Source organism: Salvelinus alpinus, chromosome 31, assembly GCF_045679555.1.
Source record: "Salvelinus alpinus chromosome 31, SLU_Salpinus.1, whole genome shotgun sequence".
Lineage (NCBI taxonomy): Eukaryota > Metazoa > Chordata > Actinopteri > Salmoniformes > Salmonidae > Salvelinus > Salvelinus alpinus.
In genome coordinates, this window is record NC_092116.1 from 6225057 (window position 1) to 6244427 (window position 19371).

General features: G+C 44.3%; 1 protein-coding gene and 1 long non-coding RNA gene across 2 annotated transcripts; both read right to left on the reverse strand.

Moving 5' to 3' along the window:
• Window positions 1-3719: 3719 nt before the first annotated feature.
• On the reverse strand, window positions 3720-12050 carry LOC139561344 (ras-related protein Rab-1B). The gene is made up of 6 exons (XM_071378370.1): window positions 11660-12050; window positions 10271-10343; window positions 10031-10126; window positions 9269-9364; window positions 8290-8421; window positions 3720-5149 (listed from the first exon to the last, which is right to left on the reverse strand). Exons 1-6 carry the CDS (start codon window positions 11671-11673, stop codon window positions 4955-4957), a joined length of 606 nt encoding a protein of 201 aa, XP_071234471.1. The 5' UTR covers window positions 11674-12050; the 3' UTR covers window positions 3720-4954.
• Window positions 12051-16652: 4602 nt separating this feature from the next.
• On the reverse strand, window positions 16653-18843 carry LOC139561674 (uncharacterized). Its single transcript, XR_011672185.1, has 2 exons — window positions 18717-18843; window positions 16653-17844 (listed from the first exon to the last, which is right to left on the reverse strand). It is a non-coding gene; the product is annotated as an uncharacterized lncRNA (long non-coding RNA).
• Between the last annotated feature and the right edge of the window lie 528 nt (window positions 18844-19371).

A 19371-nucleotide genomic window follows, 5' to 3' on the forward strand; every position in this document is an offset into this window, starting at 1 on the left:
GCATTTCCCTGCCCACAGCGCAAAACACTCCTCCCCAGCAATATGTGAATTATTCCATTTGAAACATCTCCATATTGAACGCATTCCTTCATACTCATGCGGTGTCAGAGTAGAGTACACCTTTAGATGAGAAGCTGCCTGGGTCTTCTTCAGTCTGACTGTTTATTTATTTTTGTGTGTGTGTGTGTGTGTGTGTGTGTGGATGATACAAGTCAAGGACAAAGTAGAGATGACAGGCAGGCTGCGAGGCAGATACTGGATGTGTTCAGGGTACTGAGCGACCACATGCAGAGGAGACGCACTAGCTGACATGGACTTGTACGTATAAACACGCACACATTCACACACCTAACAACGCCGGCGCACTGATAATACACAGTACATGGTGGAAATAAAGGGACAGTTCACCCATGTTGACATTGATCTTTTTTTATATATATATTTATAATATGTACAGAAAAAAAAACATGATGAAAATCAGCAGTGAGACAGAGCACCAAAGTGGACAAGCGAAAAACAGAAAAGAAAAAAGTACCGACGACCAGGAGGACCTGCATGATGCTCGGTATTAAAGAACAGCCGCGTGCTTCTTTATTAAGCAAACGGAAGAGCAACAAAGTAGTGTGAAAATGACATGGGAAAAAACATTCTAGCAAGATTCTAGTTCCGTCATAATCACATTCATGAGCAAGCTCCCAACCAGAGCCCGCCCCTAACTCCACACCCCATGTGTTGTACCACCCACATTTCCTAAACCCCTCCCTCTCATCCTTCGACGTACCAGACGACACAATATTACCACAGTATATTTTCAATTCATATATTAAAAGCAGTGGAATATGAAGACGTCTTGGAAGGAAAAAGCACATTCAGAACAAATCAAAAGGAGACTCACGCTGTTAATGGCGTGAAATGTCCATTTTACGTCCATTTTAGCATGTCCGTGTGACCAAGTGTGCGCGTGTCGGTTTGTGGTTTCAAACAATCGTTTCATTCGCAGAAGGGCTCATGTAAGATTTTGAGGGAAAAGCCAGTGTTCAGAGAGCAGGAATGTTACACACACAAACCCCAACTCCGTCTCCACCCCCCCTCACCTCCATACTACTGTTCCCTCCCTTCCTACCAGTGACAGTCAGCTGATTACTACCAGATTCTCAAATTCATCACACCAAACTGCCTAAGCATTAAAATGAGCCAGCACAATCCAGTTCGGTTGAGTCTTGCATTGTGTCACGGGGTTTAGCCTAGTTTTCCCACCCTATCTGTAAGGGCTATACTAAAAATACAAGTGCTAAGACGGCTACTGTATCTACTACCCTACATATAAAAAGAGTCACACCTTCTCTAAACCTGCTGTTCACACTTAATGAGATACTGCATTCTGCCCTAATATCACTCTTCTAGACATGAATGCCATAGGCTGGTTGGTAGCCATATGCTGCGGACAGCAAGAGCTCACTAACTCATCGGTATTAATTGGACATCACAGTTTGTAGAGGCTGAAATTGCACTTTGCAATTGCATGGGGAATGCATAGCATACCTCTCTACCTGGAGCTCTGAGCCCGGAGGACAAGGCCGTGCCACCTTAAGTGCTGAGGAATTACAAGTCTCTCTCGAAGACCAACCCGGGAACACCAGGAATGCTCCCAAAGTCCAAGCGAGATTCCGTTATCAATGATAAGTAGTTGGAACCGGTCACAGAGAACATTGTTGGATTGGTTGAGTTTGAATAAATGGATTGGCTTTTACGAGGAGGTTGATGGGAGTTCATACCCGGTCTGCATGGCAAGACCAGTCAGTCCCTCTTAACCCCTCAAGCACAGTCGAACACTTCAACCCAATGAACCAGAACCTAGGACCGCGACCATGCTCTATGACCGTAACATGACCATGATGACGTAACATGATCAAACCCAATGAAGCCAAACTGAACCAGGCTTAATGACCAAATAGCATGACCATAAATTGCTTATATAGTTGTCGTAAAAGTAAGAACCTCCCCGTCTGCACTTTACATAGCTATACAGGCACAAGATTAGAACTGTTACACACACACACACCTGGATGATTTCAGACTGTCAAGACCAAGACAAGGGAAAACCGTAAAGACAAAAGGAATATCACTTTCTGCGTATCAATTCCACACACATACAGGCCCACTATAGTGCTGTCACGTCTTTAGGTCTAGTCCTGGTTCTCAGCATGTCACCCTAATTCCCACCAAAGCCAGAGAACAGATCTTCCCAAAGTCCGATTGTAACCGTGCCTACTTCTAGTCGTAAAACGGTCTTGGGGGAAAAAAGGGTTGAAAACTGAGGTTGTAATAATCAACGAAAGCCAATAGTCTTTGTTGTCTAGAACACAAAAGCTTAGAGGCCTTGTTCACTGTACTGCAGCGCATTCAATTAAAAACCACCAGTGTTGGTTAAGGTCAGGGGTTGAAGGGTTCTCTCCACATCCCTGCGAGGCTCCATAGTTCCATAGGAATGCCGCTGAAAAATCAGGACAGCCGGAACCATTAACACACATTCTGACTTGCCGAACACTTAATGTCTTAGGCTATAGAGGCTACAGGAACCAGCAGTTGACAATGATGAACATTGAAGAACACTATTCACGCACTGATCTAAAGAGAGCTTCTGAGGTAATGAGTTGACATGTGGTCATAGTACAGTATGGAGACTTCGGTCTGAGTAGGGACTCCGCTTGAACATAATTAGGTCATCTTGGGCCATTTAAACCGTGACGCACTAGCTACGCTTCTTAGCAACCACACTAACTGACATGAAACCGTGACAACCATAAAGGAAATGCATTGTTGGACACGTGACGACAAAGGGGGGGGAATGGAAACACGGTCTGAGAAGTCGGTCATGGCCAAGGCATAAAGAACCTGTGGTGTGACTGTGACATGCTACATAAGTAACGCATGCGGTCAGTATCTTTAAGAGACCAGTAAGGCACAGGAGGGAACAGTAGCTTTCATAGACAAACTCCCCCGACCCGGTCAAACCTAGCAACAACAAAAAAAAAACATCCCAACCGACCCACCCACCCAATAACGTAAGTTTGACAGCATTTCAAGCAATTTGATTAGAAAATAATAATAATTCTACAAAAAAAATAACAATATCAAATAAAATCATTGTAATAATACCTATGAAACAATATGAATAATAATCTATTAAGATGAAAACAGAATGTAGGATATTGCCAATTTGTGGTGTCAGAGCAATGTCCTATTAATTCGTTGTTGAATATCAGTTGCATTGCCCAAGCCCCTATCTACGCCCGCCCCTAACTTAGTACTACAGTATGTCATTCCCATTTATCTGTGTGTGTGTGTGTGTGTACTGTCTGTGTATGTTGAAGAACCACCTTGGGTATATTTAAGCAATAAGACCCGAGGGGTTGTGGTATATGGCCAATATACCACGGCGAGGGCTGTTCTTATGCAAGATGCAACGCGGAGTGCCTGGACACAGCCCTTAGCCGTGGTATATTGCCATGTCACAAACCCCAAAGGTGCCTCATTGCTATTATAAAACTGGATACCAACGTAATTAGAGCAGTAAAAATAAATGTTTTGTCATACCCATGGCAGACGGTCTGATATTCCACAGCTGTCAGCAAATCAGCATTCAGGGCAGATTTATAATGTTATAGTGTCATGACAACTTAAAGACATACAAACATGACCTAAGCGTATCTCACATATTTATGTGTTATTTTCTTTATTCTTGTTCTTTAATATGTGAAATCCTAACAGGAGGAGTGATGTGGGCTAACACCATATACTACAGAGCCAAAAAGAAATGTCTTGCTCTCTCCTTTTCTCTCACTACATCCTCCATGTAGAAGGATGGAGGGAGAGGGATTGGAGTGATTCCAAGTTTGACCAAAAGCTCTCATGTTCTGCATGGAGTGTCGAATCAACCTAAAGCACGCAGTCTACGAGAAGTCCCACCACCCCCCAGAATACCCTCTTCACACAGACTGCAGTGTATGAGTCTCTCCTCTGTCCCCCGTCTGTTGATGAGAGGCAGAAAAAGCGAGCGATTGGAGGAAAGCACAACAAATGGGCATCCCCATCAATTAATAACCTCGATGACTCACCACCGCCTCACTAGAATGTTAGTACTCTGGTAGTGGCACAACTGTCTGCTTTCTGCTCCAATGCCAATTCAGTTTGTTTAACGGACGGATAGTCATGAATACATGAGTGTTACTTTTGCATTTGAGCCATAAAACGTGGACCAGACGGTACACGTGACTCAATCTATGCTGTAGACAGACTTTAACATGACTACAAGGCACCCCAACATATAAAATAGACCCAATAGACAGATGACTATTGTAGCAAACAAAACTTAATTTTGCTATATGACTTTCACTGGGTTGCAATGAACGACATAGCCTGAAGGAAAAAGAGACCCATACCTGTGACTATCTCGAATGGCAGAATCACTCCGACCCACTTTCAATGTGTGTGTGTGGGAGAGAGAGAGATAAGCGCTCGCCAGAATCTAAAACCTAATCTTCTATCACCCAGTTCCCCTCTAAATCAATACCAATCTTTTCTCATATCTGTTTACCTTCCTGCCTCATCGCTCAGCAAAAATGAAAAAGAAAAAAAAAGGTCCTCAAACCCCCCCCTCACCCCTACCTACCTATCTAACTATTATTCCCCATACACTTTTTTAGGTCAGATAGTCTTCAAGTCAGCCCCCAGTTCTAGCCCTTCAACTCCACCCCTTTCTCTCAACCTCTCCCTGACCACCCATCCCTCGCTTAACCCTGTTCCCATTGGTTCACTGTAGGGTAAGAGAAAGGGAGATGGAGATGGAAGGGAGGCTGAGGGGTGAAAAGTGGAGGAGGGAGAGGTGGAGGAGGTGAAGCCCCGGGCAGAGAGGGACGGGAGGAGGTGGTGAGCATCCAGAACAGGGCCCGGTTTAACAGCATCCCCCGCCAGACTGCCTGACCGGGGTGCTGTCTATCTTCAGGTTGGGCTTGTCCCCACCGGCCGTGGCCCCGGGTCCCATCCTCTTCTTAATCTCAGCAGCCATGGTCATGAAGGCCTGCTCCACGTTGGTGGCGTTCTTGGCACTGGTCTCCAGGAACGGGATGGCCAGGGAGTCGGCAAACTCCTGCAGGCGGCAGACAGGGACAGAATAGATAGGGGTTAAACATAGATATAAAAACATACAAGGTAATACCCAGCTGTTGTAGTATTGACCATGGGGAAAATAATAATACTAAAAAACAGTATTATGTTCATTAAATATAAAGCAATAGGACGCTGCAGGGAGGGACAGAAAGGATTTTAAAAATATTGGTATTGTGTGAAGTGTCTCAATGTGAAAAGTACGGTCTGTATTTTGTCTGCGTTGAAAATGCATTAAAGAAAATTGTAAATAAGTTAAAGATCCAATATTACGCTATTGATCACCTCAGGAGCCAACTCGATTTTGTATTCCCACATTGATGAGGAAATAGCTTTCTAGAGAAATCAACTGCTCAAAACAACAAAATTAGCAACTTAATTGTTTTGTGTAGTGCCTGAAATGTAGTGTGTTTTGTGAAGTGCCCAGAACCTTTTGATGGATGAATAATTTCAAAATTGCAGGCTGTACATCTGATATGAGTTTCCATAACTTACAAGCTAGGTAGTATGCCATAGGGATATGGTTTCGCTTTTACTTTACTGAAAACTGTGTGCGCCCGAACCATTCAAAAGATATGATAAATTTGACTGGAGATAATATCTTCTTTGCTTGAGGCGTCACCACAGACCCGGGTTCGATCCCAGCCTGTGTCACAACCGGCCTTGACTGGGAGTCCCAGAGGGCGGCGCACAATTGGCCCAGCGTCATCCGGTTAGGGGAGGGTTTGGCCGGGCTTTACTTGGCTCATCGCGCTCTAGCGATTCCTTGTGGCGGGCCGTGCGCCTGCAGGCTGACTTCAGTTGTCAGTTGAACGGTGTTTCCTCCGACACATTAGTGTGGCTGGCTTCCGGGTTAAGCGGGCGGGTGTTAAGAAGCGCGGTTTGGTGGGTCATGTTTCGGAGGACGCATGACACGGCCGAGCCCGTTGGAGAGTTTCAGCGATGAGACAAGATCGTAATTGGATATCACGAAATTGGGGAGAAAAACATTATATAATAAAATAGCGGACTGCGAGAAGCCCATTTGTTTGATACACCATATATACACAAAAGTATGTGGACACCTTCAAATTAGTGGATTAAGCTACTTCAGCCACATGTACAAAACAGAGTACACAGCCATGCAATCTCCATAGACAAACATTGACAGTAGAATGGCCTTACTGAAGAGCTCAGTGACTTTCACGTGGCACCCGTCATAGGATGCCACCTTTCCAACAAGTCAGTTCGTCACATTTCTGCCCTGCTAGAGCTGCCCCAGTCAACTGTAAGTGCTGTTATTGTGAAGTGGAAATGGCTAAGAGCAACAACGGCTCAGCCGCGAAGTGGTAAGCCACACAAGCTCACAGAACGGGAACGCTGAAGCAACGTTAACACAAGAACCGGTCGTCGGGAGCTTCATGAAATGGGTTTCCATGGCCGAACAGCTCCACACAAGCCTAAGATCACTATACGCAGTGCCAAGCGTCGGCTGGAGTAGTGTAAAGGTCGCCGCCATTGGACTCTGGAGCAGTGGAAACCGGTTCTCTGGAGTAATGAATCACACTTCACCATCTGGCAGTCCCACGGGCAAGTCTGGGTTTGGCGGATGCCAGGCGAACGCTACCTGCCCAAATGCATAGTGCCAAATGTAAAGTTTGGTGGAGGAAGAATAATGGTCTGCGGCTGTTTTTCCATGGTTCGGGCTAGGCCCCTTAGTTCCAGTAAAAGGAAATCTTAACGCTACAGCATTCAATTGCATTCTAGACGATTCTGTGCTTCCAACTTAGTGGCAACAGTTTGGGGAAGGCCCTTTCCTGTTTCAGCAGGACAACGCCCCCATGCAGAAAGCGAGGTCCATACAGAAATGAGATCAGTGTCGAGATCAGTGCGGAATAACTTTACTGGCCTGAACAGAGCCCTGACCTTAACACCATCGAACACCTTTGGGATGAATTGGAAAGCCTACTGTGAGCCTAATCACCCAAGTCCCCACAGCAATGTTCCAACATCTTGTGGAAAGCCTTCCCAGAAGAGTGGAGGCTGTTAAAGAAGCAAAGGGGGGGACCAAATCCATATTAATGCCTCTGATTTTGGAATGAAATGTTTGACAAACATGTGTCCACAAACAAGCTTGTTCAGTCATGTTACCTTATTAGCTAACAATCTGGTAACTGGACAGGCAGAAATGTGTTTTAAGACGGCACGTGGAGAAAGATAGTGAACCCAAAAGTATACGTTTTATTCTAATCAAATAAATAATCATTTGGGTAGGGTGTAGCCCTGGAAAGACGTAGGCTATGCCATGATATCTTCAAGAGATTTTCTGTTGAATTGATTTCTTTCACATTAGCTGATGTAAGTCAATGGAACATCTATTCCTTATGATGGGATATCATATTATAGGATAATTAGTGTGCTTCTCAGCAAGAACAGTACTGTTAATCCTCATTCTTTTTAGTATGTCACTTCCTTACAGTTTTGCTGGTGTAACTACTTCTTTGAAATCTATTATGCGCACTTGTGCCTTCGAAAATAAATATGACAAGAAGCTATGCATTTTTTTGCCATTCATGTAGGTAAGTTGTGTCATGGACATGTTGATTGTAAGTCATAAAAAGGAGAATAGGCTATACTGAAATGTCTCTTCCCTCAATTATTCTGTCATTTTAGTCGTGTGCACAAGCTGCTATGCAGATATGGCAAGAGGACTCTCAAAAGCTCGTAAACGTAAAATATCTTGCCTATATACAGTAAGATGACACATTTTTGCAACATGTCAGCCTCAACCACCTTCAGATTGTTGTTGAAGGTGAGGTGACATGGAGTAATTCATTGTTATAGCGTGAATATTTTAAAATCCCTTCCACTTGGGAAACACACCTCCCTGCAGGACTTTTATCAAGCCCTATTTTAAAGGGATTGTTCACCCACATTATTATTTTAAAATTTGTATGTCTTTTTTATTTACAAAAATTCTGAGTAGATCTAATCTCTTAATGTTCATCTCAAAGTGCACCTGATGGATGCATTCATGCAGCAGTTGAAATTCAATTTTTCTTCCGGGGGATGCCCCCGGAACCCTCTGGCTTTGGGGTAAGCCCCCAATGTCCTCAAATCATAGAAATGCCCCTGTAGCCATACCTTGGCTGTTGTGTAGTCCACTACTTTCTTGGTGGTGAGGTCACACTTGTTCCCCACCAACAGCTTGTTGACATTCTCGCTGGCGTAGCGGTCGATCTCCTGCAGCCACTGCTTCACGTTGTTGTAGGACTCCTACAGCACACAGGACAGAATGCGATGAGTCACACAGTGCATGGCTGCCTATCCTACAGGCATGTGAGAAAGTGGAGATTTTTAGAGATTTTTACCCATAAGAGTCTAAGCCCTGTCTAAGCCGGGGGAGGGAGGGGGTTCTACTAAGCTATATGGAATTGTTTTAAGAAGGTCATACCAATGATCATTTTGATATTGAAATGTAAGACCCCTTGAAGTGTCATTTTGGAGAAAAAAAAAGAAAATTGTATTTGGCCTAACTGCTATTAGCCCATACAAAAGCATTGAATAACAGATTCAGTACATGGAACAACAGATAGTTCCCCCCCCAAAAAGGAACTTTGTTCTGAAGTGTCTGTTTCATATCTGAGAGATATAAGAAAGATCAGGAAAAATTTTATATACAGATTTTTTAAAAACATTTATTTAACCCCTTGTTTTTGGCACGAAACAGTTTCCATTATTACTTCCATTCCTTTTTCAACTGGTACAGGGAGACATTCAAAAGATTCTTGTAAGGCCTGTGGACGAAACCGTTCGGACGATAGTTGACTTTGTGATAAGACTGATTTTCGGGATCTCTCATGGTCTGACAAACACCGCTCTAGCTCTGTGTCACCTTTCACCGCAGATGCGGAAGTGCGACATCGACGGATGCGGTGGATTGAGACACATCCAATGCTAGCTTTAACTGAAAGATTTTTATGGGGATTTTTTATTATTATGCCAATTAGACATTTTTGAAAGTCAAAAGAACTTGGGAAGTACAATATTTTGACTTCAAAAATAAACAATAGAGTATTAAGCTTAGGTCTAAGCATAGATCTCCCTTGAACTAATAACCCACCTGATCTGTGACATCATAGACCACGATGATGCCGTGGGCGCCCCTGTAGTAACTGGAGGTGATGGTGCGGAACCTCTCCTGACCAGCAGTGTCCCACTGGAAGAGAGGGAGTGGAGAATTACAAAAGAGGGGAGAGATAGTTGTTTAATGCAAACAAAAGAAACAGGCAAATTTAAATAACTAAACACACACACACACCTGTCATCACCCAAGTTCCATTCATTCCTGTCTTGAAAACACTTGGAATAGCACTAGTTAGGCATCTATGGACATTAGAATACCACACTAACGTCTAAAGTTCCTCTCCTTGCATCTAAAGAGCCATGGTGGGAACAGAACTGGATCCCAGGCCTGTTGTTTAGCCTTAGGGCGAGGTGTTAAACTACAGAGCAAAGACAGGACGTAAAACTAAGCAACATAACTAGGTTACTGAACCGTTTATCAAATCTAATCAAGCCTTTATAACATCAGGAGTTGGCGGGGGGAGCCGCTCCTCCTGTTTAACCAGATGTATCCGTCTGTAACGGTGCAGCCTTTTCTCCTACCAACACAGTATCCTATTACATCCTATTAGACTATAAGAGATCACACATGCACGCGAGCGACGCAAAATAGATCACACAGCTGTGAGCGGTGCAAAACCCTCAAATGTTCATCGTAACAGCAATAGCTGGGGCTAAGCTTTCTAATTAAAACAGCCACTTCTTATTTGTAGTTGGTGGTGTGGGTAGCGGCATGTTGCAGTGTTCACTGTTCACTCACAATCTGCAGTTTGATGGTCTTGCCGTCCAGCTCGATGGTGCGGATCTTGAAGTCTACGCCGATGGTGCTGATGTAGCTCTCTGTGTAGGTGTCATCCTGGAGAAAAGGAAGGAGTTACAGAGGGCAGAAGAGAGAGAGAGAGAACAGTCAGATTCTGGAAGCTGCATTTTGACACAAGGCACCTACACGACACTTACTAAATAACTGTATACAGTCATAGTATACGGTAACTATACTTACAGCAAAGCGGAGCAGAAGACAGGACTTTCCCACACCGGAGTCACCAATAAGGAGGAGCTTGAACAGGTAGTCACTGAAATTAAAGCATCCAGCATTAGACCAAAGACTAGACATACTAAACAGTGTTGCTACTTAACTCCAGTCATAAGCCCTACTGATGTTATGTTGGTCAGTTTATTCCACTTCGGACAGATGGCCTAGAATTCTAGGCTAAGGCCCAATAGAGAGAAAGTGTGGGGAAAGACACTCCTGAGAGACACTCCTGAGGCAACCAACCGATTGACCAATATCAAGTTGTGTTCAAGCAACAACTTCTAAATAGGACATGTAGCAGGGCCACAGCCAGTACACGGTGAACTCATTCACCGATATGGAACTCTCAGAAATGTTTGTGCGTAAGTAAATATTATGGTGTAGTACTTTCACATCAACTCTCAGCAAAACAAGGTCACGTGCATTCGACACACTTCCACTGCACAGAAGTGGCGCAATGACAGAGCTATTCTTGTGTCTACTGAAATTGAGATGTGGCATGTTTTTCCTGCCAAAGAACTTCCATGCTATGGAAACTAACACAGGCTGCATGTATGTGGCAATCTCTTCCCCAAACGCAGACTTTGATGTGATGTGGCGATGTCTCCCACATTCACGAAGATAAGAGGCTTTTACAACAAATCACCTATGCGTTCTGAGTCGACGTCCATACGCTTGCTATGTACGGAAACGGCATGTGCTGGCTAAATTGCTATCACCCGGCACATAGCCAATCTATTCGTAAAGTTAGCAAGTAGCAACCTATGTTTTGGCCCTAACATAACGTTAGTTAGCTAGCTAACGTTACACACTAACGTTAGAGAGCACCATCACAGAACGGAGGGTGTGTGTTTGTTAATGACAAAGCGATCTCAAAGCAAGCATTGGTGTTTGTTAGCTAACGTTAGATCTCCATAGGCAGCAAGATAGCTTTGCTACTGTAAGTTAGTGGGCCGGTACGACGTTTCAGCACCACGTCCTATTTCTCCGTTCGCTACCGCACAGAACAGGGTTTCTATGCGCGTGTTCTCTCATTTCAGGGCCACATACAAGTGACAGGTGTTTGAGGGACTAACTAGCTATGTTCGTTGACAATACTGACAACAATTACATTATAGCTAGCTATTTTTATGTAAAACGTATGCTAGTTAGCCATCTATAGTTAGCTGACAATGTGGCACGAACAAGCGATCAGCTGACGTTGGCTGAATATTAGTTAAAAAACGCTCGAGACTCACATTTATGGAATTGCCCGCGCCCTACTACAATAAAACTACAATAACGTGTTCGATCTATGCATATAAGTTTACAAAACGAAAGGGAGTGTAAAATATAGGAGTGGTAGAGTCTACTCACTATTCTGGATTCATGATTTGACTGACGTTCGGGATATGTTTCTATCGGCGATTTCACTGTTCCTTCCTCCTCTCGCTCACTCCGCTTTCAAAGGCAAATATGGATTGTCGGTCTCAATATCCAAGGCACTTGGACGTCTTTCACCGTATTTTCTAACTCCCCTTGTCCTTCTTGGCTGTCTAATCGTTATGAGGCTATATAACGTTTACAGACATTCCTATTTTCGTCTGATTTGACAGGTTAATTTCCTTCTTTTTCTTTCTTTCTGTGTCCGCTCTTCGCTCAAAGTACAAGATGGCTGCGCAGGTGCGGCAGTGACATCAAATGACGTGGCACTACGGACAAATCTAGAATGACTCTGAATGCTGGGAGTTGTAGTTCAAAGTCTACCTAGACATGGGGGACTTTGTGTTTATTTAACCTTTATTTAACAAGGCAAGTCAGTTAAGAACAAATTATTATTTACAATGACTGCCTACCAAAAGGCAAAAGGCTGGGGGGCTGGGATTAAAAAATGTAAATAAATTCAATAAAAATATTGGACAAAACACACATCAAGATAAGTACACACCTTTTTTATATGCATAAGTATATGGATACAATGTATTATTGCAAATTTGAATTCAATGGAAAAAGGAAAATTTTTATAATTTTATGTAATTATGAGTTTCAAAGAAATCCCCAAAACAATGTTCATTAGAAAAAAGTATACAACTTTATTAAAGTTGACATGTCATGGACAATTAAACATTCAAGTTGGAGAAACATTGTGGCACAACATTAGAGAAGGTAATTCCCTTGCCTGGCTACCCAGACTCCTTGCTCAGGCCAAACGCTACTCCGCGACAACGTTAGTTTCTTCTCCTTCTCCGCAATATGTCTACATCTCAAAATCAAATCAAATTTTATTTTGTCACATGCGCCGAAAACAACATGTAATCAGTGTTAAACTATTTACTAAATAAACTGACTTAAACAATAAGAAGAAGAAAAAAGTTAAGAAGAAGAAAATAGAAACATTTAAAATAATTAAAGAGCAACAATAAAATAACAGTAACGAGGCTATATACAGGGGGTGCCGGTACAGAGTCAAAGTGCAGGGGGCACAGGTTAGTCGAGGTAATTGAGGTAATATGTACATGTAGGTACAGTGACTACGCATAGATAATAAACAGAGAGTAGCAGCAACGTAAACATGGGGGAGGCAATGCAAATAGTCTAGGTAGCCATTTTGTTAGCTGTTCAGGAGTCTTATGGCTTGGGGGTAGAAGCTGTTAAGAAGCCTTTTGGACCTAGAGTTGGTGCTCCGGTACCTCTTGCCGTGAGGTAGCAGAAAGAACAGTCTGTGACTAGGGTGGTTGGAGTCTTTGGCAATTTTTATGCATCCTCTGACACCGCCTGGTATAGTGGTCCTGGAGGGCAGGAAGCTTGGCCCCAGTGATGTACTGGGCCGTACGCACTACCCTCTGTAGTGCCTTGCCATTGGAGGCCGAACAGTTGCCACACCAGGCAGTGATGCAACCAGTCAGGATGCTCTCGATGGTGCAACTGTAGAACTTTTTGAGGATGTGAGGACCCATGCCAAATCTTCTCAGGAATAGGCATTGTAGTGCCCTCTTCACGACTGTCTTCTGTGTTTGGACCATGATAGCTCTTTGGTGATGTGGGTACCAAGGAACCTGAAGCTCTCAACCTGCTCCACTACAGCCCAATTGATGAGAATGGGGGTGTGCTCGGCCCTCCTTTTCCTGTAGTTCACGATCATCTCCTTTGTCATGATCACTTTGAGGGAGAGGTTGTTATCTTGGCACCACACTGCCAGGTCTCTGACCTCCTCCTATAGGCTGTCTCATCGTTGTTGGTGATCAGGCCTACCTACCACTGTTGTGACGTCGGAAAACTTAATTATGATGTTGGAGTCGTGCTTGTCCATGCAGTCATGGGTGAACAGGGATTACAGGAGGGGACTGATCACGCACCCCTGAGGGGCCCCCGTGTTGAGGATCAGTGAGGCAGATGTGTTGTTACCTACCCTTACCACCTGGGGGTGGCCCGTCAGGAAGTCCAGGATACAGTTGCAGAGGGAGATGTTTAGTCCCAGGGTCCTTAGCTTAGTGATGGGCTTTGAGGTCACTATGGTGTTGAACGCTGAGCTGTAGTCAATGAATAGCATTCTCACGTAGGTGTTCCTTTTGTCCAGATGGGAAAGGGCAGTTTGGAGTACAATAGAGATTGTGTCACCTGTGGACCTGTTGGGGCCGTATGCAAATTGGGCTGGGTTTAGGGTTTCAGGAATAATGGTGTTGTGAGCCATGACCAGCCTTTCAAAGCACTTCATGACTACAGACGTGAGTGCTACGGGCCGGTAGTCATTGAGGCAGGTTACCTTGGTGTTCTTGGGCACAGGGATAGTCCCAGTGGTCTGCTTGAAACATGTTGGCATTACAGACACAGTCAGGGACAGGTTGAAAATGTCAGTGAAGACACTTGACAGTTGGTCAGCACATGCTCGGAGTACACGTCCTGGTAGTCCGTATGGCCCTGCGGCCTTGTGAATGTTGACCTGTTTAAAGGTCTTACTCACATCGTCAGTCATCCGGAACAGCTGGTGCTCGCATGCATGCTTCAGTGTTGCTTGCCTAGAAGTGTGCGTAGAAGTAATTTAGCTCGTCTGGTAGGCTCGTGTCACTGGGTAGCTCACGGCTGTGCTTCCCTTTGTAGTCTATATTAGTTTGCAAGCCCTGCCACATCCAACAAGCATCGGAGCCGGTGTAGTATGATTCAATCTTAGTCCTGTATTGACGCTTTGCCTTTTTGATGGTTCGTCGGTGGGCATAGCAGGATTTCTTGTAAGCATCCGGGTTAGAGTCCCACTCCTTGAAAGCGGCAGCTCTACCCTTTAGCTCAGTGCGGATGTTGCCTGTAATCCATGGCTTCTGGTTGGGGTATGTACATACAATCACTGTGGGGACGACGTCATCGATGCACTTATTGATGAAGCCAGTGACTGATGTGGTGTACTCTTCAATGCCATCGGAAGAATCCCAGAACATATTCCAGTCTGTGCTAGCAAAACAGTCCTGTAGCTTAACATCTGCGTTATCTGACCACTTCTGTATTGAGCTAGTCACTGGTACTTCCTGCTTTAGTTTTTGCTTGTAAGCAGGAATCAGGAGGATAGAATTATGGTCAGATTTTCCAAATGGAGGGCGAGGGAGAGCTTTGTACTCGCCTCTGTGTGTGGAGTAAAGGTGGTCCAGAGTTTTTCCCCCCCTATGGTTGCACATGTAACACGCTGGTAGAAATGAGGTAAAACAGATTTAAGTTTCCCTGCATTAAAGTCCCCAACCACTAGGAGCGCCGCCTCTGGATGAGAATTTTCTTGTTTGCTTATGGCCTTATACAGCTCATTAAGTGCAGTCTTAGTGCCAGCATCAGTCTGTGGTGGTAAATAGACAGCTACAAAAAATATAGATGAAAACTCTCTTGGTAAAAGTGTGGTCTATAGCTTATCATGAGATACTCTACCTCAGGCGAGCAAAACCTTGAGACTTCATTCATGTCAGATTTCGTTATTGACAAATAGACACAGACCTCCACCCCTTGTTTTATCGGAGGCAGCTGTTCTATCTCGCCGATGCACGGAAAACCCAGCCAGCTGTATGTTATCCATGTCGTCGTTCAACCACGACTCAGTGAAACAGAAGATATTACAGTATTTAATGTCCCGTTGGTAGGATAGTCTTGATCAGAGCTCATCCAGTTAATTATCCAATGATTGCACGTTGGCTAATAGGACTGATGGTAGAGGCAGGTTACCCACTCGCCGTTCGATTCTTACAAAGCACCCCGAATATGACCCGACCGTCTCTTCTTCATGCGAATTATGTGGATTTGGGCCTTGTCCGGTGTCTGAAGTAAATCCTTCGCATACGAAAATCTTTGTCCAGTATGAGGTGAGTAATCACTGTTCTGATATCCAGGAGCTCTTTTCGGTCATACAAGACATTGAGAAACATTATGTACAAAATAAGTTACAAATAATGCGAAAAAACACACACAATAGCACAATTGGTTGAGAGCCCGTAAAACGGGAGCCATCGGCTCCGGCACTATTATATCAGTGAGGCGATTCGATTAATCCCGGGCACCCAGGTAGGTGTGTTTTACACCTGGTGAAAGTTGGTTACATTCGTTTTGGACACGGGCTGACTCCCAGGCGTGAGCCAGGTGCCCCATTCAAAGCCTGTGACAAAAGTGTCGTAATTAAGCACGTGGAGTAATGAGTAGGATTACGTGCTTTCACATGCCAAAGTGATTGCTTTTGATAAAAACGCTTCATCTGCCTTCCTAATGAAAACTAGTTTGAAAATTCAAACATATATTTTATGTAAAAGATGTTCATAACATGACTTAGCAGCGCAGATTACTGTTCGAATTGAGAAGGGCGCTCCTCCCTCACTGCTTTTGCCTGTTCATGTCAAGGGCCATAGACCGGTGCCTCGTGGCATAATCGAATCCGCCCAGTACCCCCCTGATCCTTCACCGAATTCCGGTCCATTTGATTGGTCCAGAAACCGATGGATTGGGCCAGAGCCTAAAACGTGGGTAAAGCGGTGGTTTTGAAAATTCGTCATTGGCTTTGATACTCTGATTGGTTAGAAACAATCCAATAGCTGATGACTTTGTTTTGTACAACGCTCCTCGTGCCCCTCGTCACCACAAACGACTTCGATGATGGCAGTCTCAGACTAAAGTATGTAGCGAACGACAAAGTAGCGGAATTATTTAGTGTGAGTCGTTAGGCTAGTAATGCCCAGCTGTTGTAATCTGCCTGCAACACACACACACAGAGATACACTGTACATATTTTATTAGGATCCCCATTAGCTGCTGCAAAAGCAGCAGCTACTCTTCCTGGGGTCCATACAAAACATGAAACATAATACAGAATGACATAACACAGAACATCAATAGACAAGAACAGCTCAAGGACAGTACTACATACATTTTATTTAAAGGCACACTACAGATCAATGCATACATACAAGCTATCTAGGTCATATAGGGGAGAGGTGTTGTGCCGCGAGGTGTTGCTTTATCTGGTTTTTTTTAACCAGGTTTGCTGTTTATTTGAGCAATATGAAATTGCTCAAATAAGGAAGTTCCATGCAATAATGGCTCTATATAATACTGTACGCTTTCTTGAATTTGTTCTGGATTTTGGGACTGTGAAAAGACCCCTGGTGGCATGTCTGGTGGCATAAGTGTGTGTGTCTGAGCTGTGTGTAAGTTGACTATGCAAACAATTTCAGATTTTCAACACATTGTTTCTTATAAAAAGAAGAAGTGATGCAGTCAGTCTCTCCTCAACTCTTAGCCAAGAGAGACTGGCATGCATAGTATATATATCTCTTATTACAATGAAGAGCAAAATGTGCCGCTCTGTTCTGGGCCAGCTGCAGCTTAACTAGGTCTTTCCTTGCAGCACTGGACTGCACGACTGGACAATAATCAAGATCAGACAAAACCAGAGCCTGCAGAATTTGCTTTTTGGAATGTGGTGTCAAAAAAATATAAAAGTGTTAAGGTGATTTGAATTGATTGCTAAGTTGATTTGTGCACTGACATCTAACCACAGAGCTAACACATTGAATAAATACATTCAAACACGCTTTGATTACTGTAGTTGACAGAACATTAAACACCAAACTGACTGAAACACAAAAACACCAGAGCACGGTTTAAAGAGTAGATTCTCTGTCACGAAAAGCATCTATAAAAACACCCACGGCTCTTTCATTATCCACCGTCTTCACAGCAGATCCACTTTTAATACCCAACAGATATCCTTCCTCCTCCTTCTCTTCCTTGGGTGAGTCCTCCTCCTCTTTCTTGGGTGGAGGTTTAGCAGTAGCCACAAACCCACAGGGGTGGGCAGGTACACGTTCCCTACCGCGCCCTCCTCGAAAATCGAGGCTGCTGTGTCCTCCGTGCTCGTTGGCACCCCATTGGCAGCCTACAGGCCCTGGTTTATGTATTGGGCCTCCTGGCTAGCCTCCAGCGGTGGCAGCTCACACAGAAGGGCCTTCAGCCTCTCCCCAAGCTCCCTGAAACCAGGCCTCTGTCCCAGTTCCATGTGCCAAAAACTCAGCATCACCTCATACCTGGAGGGAGAGAGATAACTAGATATATAGTGCAGAAAGAAGAAGAGAAATGGAGAGAGACAGAACAAAGGAAAAGTGAGACAGTACAGTACCAGAAAGAGGGAAAGGAAGATGGATTGAGATAGAGAAGGGGAGAGAGAGAGGCAGGGGGGACATCTGATTAATTACACAGACAATGTCACCTCTGTGTACATGCTCAACACTCAGTTACAGCCTATTGTGCTTAAGGCTCCCATTGATTTAATTAGTAAGGGCTGCAGAATTACAGGGGCGGTCCAGAAGCTAGCCAATAAATATTAAGGGGAGAAACCAGCAGCACGTTACTTTGGGGCTCCCAAGTGACGCAGTGGTCTAAGGCACTGCATCTCAGTGCATGAGGCGTCACTACAGTCCCTGGTACGATTCCAGGCTGTATCACATCCGGCTGTGATTGGGAGTCCCATAGGGCGGCGCACAATTGGCCCAGCGTCGTCCGGGGTAAGCCGCCATTGTAAATAAGAATTTGTTCTTAACTGACATGCCTAGTTAAATAAAGGTTACATAGTTACATAAAAACATAATTTTCTTTTACAAATGGGGCCCAAGTTGTCAACAACTCTTTGTGAATCTGAAAACTGGGTGAATCCCTAAATACAGCAAGTTATGTGTGAACGTTGGTGCAAAAATATGTTAACGTATGTTCATATTTCTTGAAATATAAATCATAGTTCTCAATGAATTATTGCACTCACACATTCAATTGCAAACAGTGGCTAATGGCCACAGTATCTAGGGTCACAAAACTAGCATCAGCTGTTGTGAACATGCACTGAGCTACACAACATAGCATGTGATTCCATAACATGTGATGTCACACTACTAAACTAGACTAGAATAAAGTGAGGACTCACAGCTTCTTATCACACTCAGGTGGTTTGAGTCTGTGTCCAGTGTTCAGCATCTCCAGGAGCTGATAGTTGTGGACTCCAGGATACGGTGTCCTTTCCCTGGACACCATCTCCCACATGGTGACCCCAAATGACCACTGTAGTAGAGGGACAGACACACGCACGAACACACACACACTTTCTTCAATTTAAACATGAATTGACATAACAGCCAGTTATAAACATGCATTCATTATGATTAGCCTCTGCTAGCGAATTAGTCAGGCCTTTTCATGGACAGGTCACATGGTCAGGAAAAACTCCTGGCACTACTTATGAGTCAGTCAGATGTCATGCCAGTGATCTCTTAGTCATCCGAGTCAGGTGTGACTTACCACGACACTATTGCTGGTAAATGGACTCTAATAGGCTCTCTATGGCCATCCACTTGACCGGCATGCGGACGACCGCTGTCTGCCTGTAGTATTTGTTGCTGTATATCTTCTTGGAGAGTCAGCCACACAAACACACGCAAGTCATCCCCCAACCTAGGAAAGTCACACACGTATGCAGGCAGGCACACACACAGGCACGCAGACACACACACACACACACACACACACACACACACACACACACACACACACACACACACACACACACACACACACACACACAC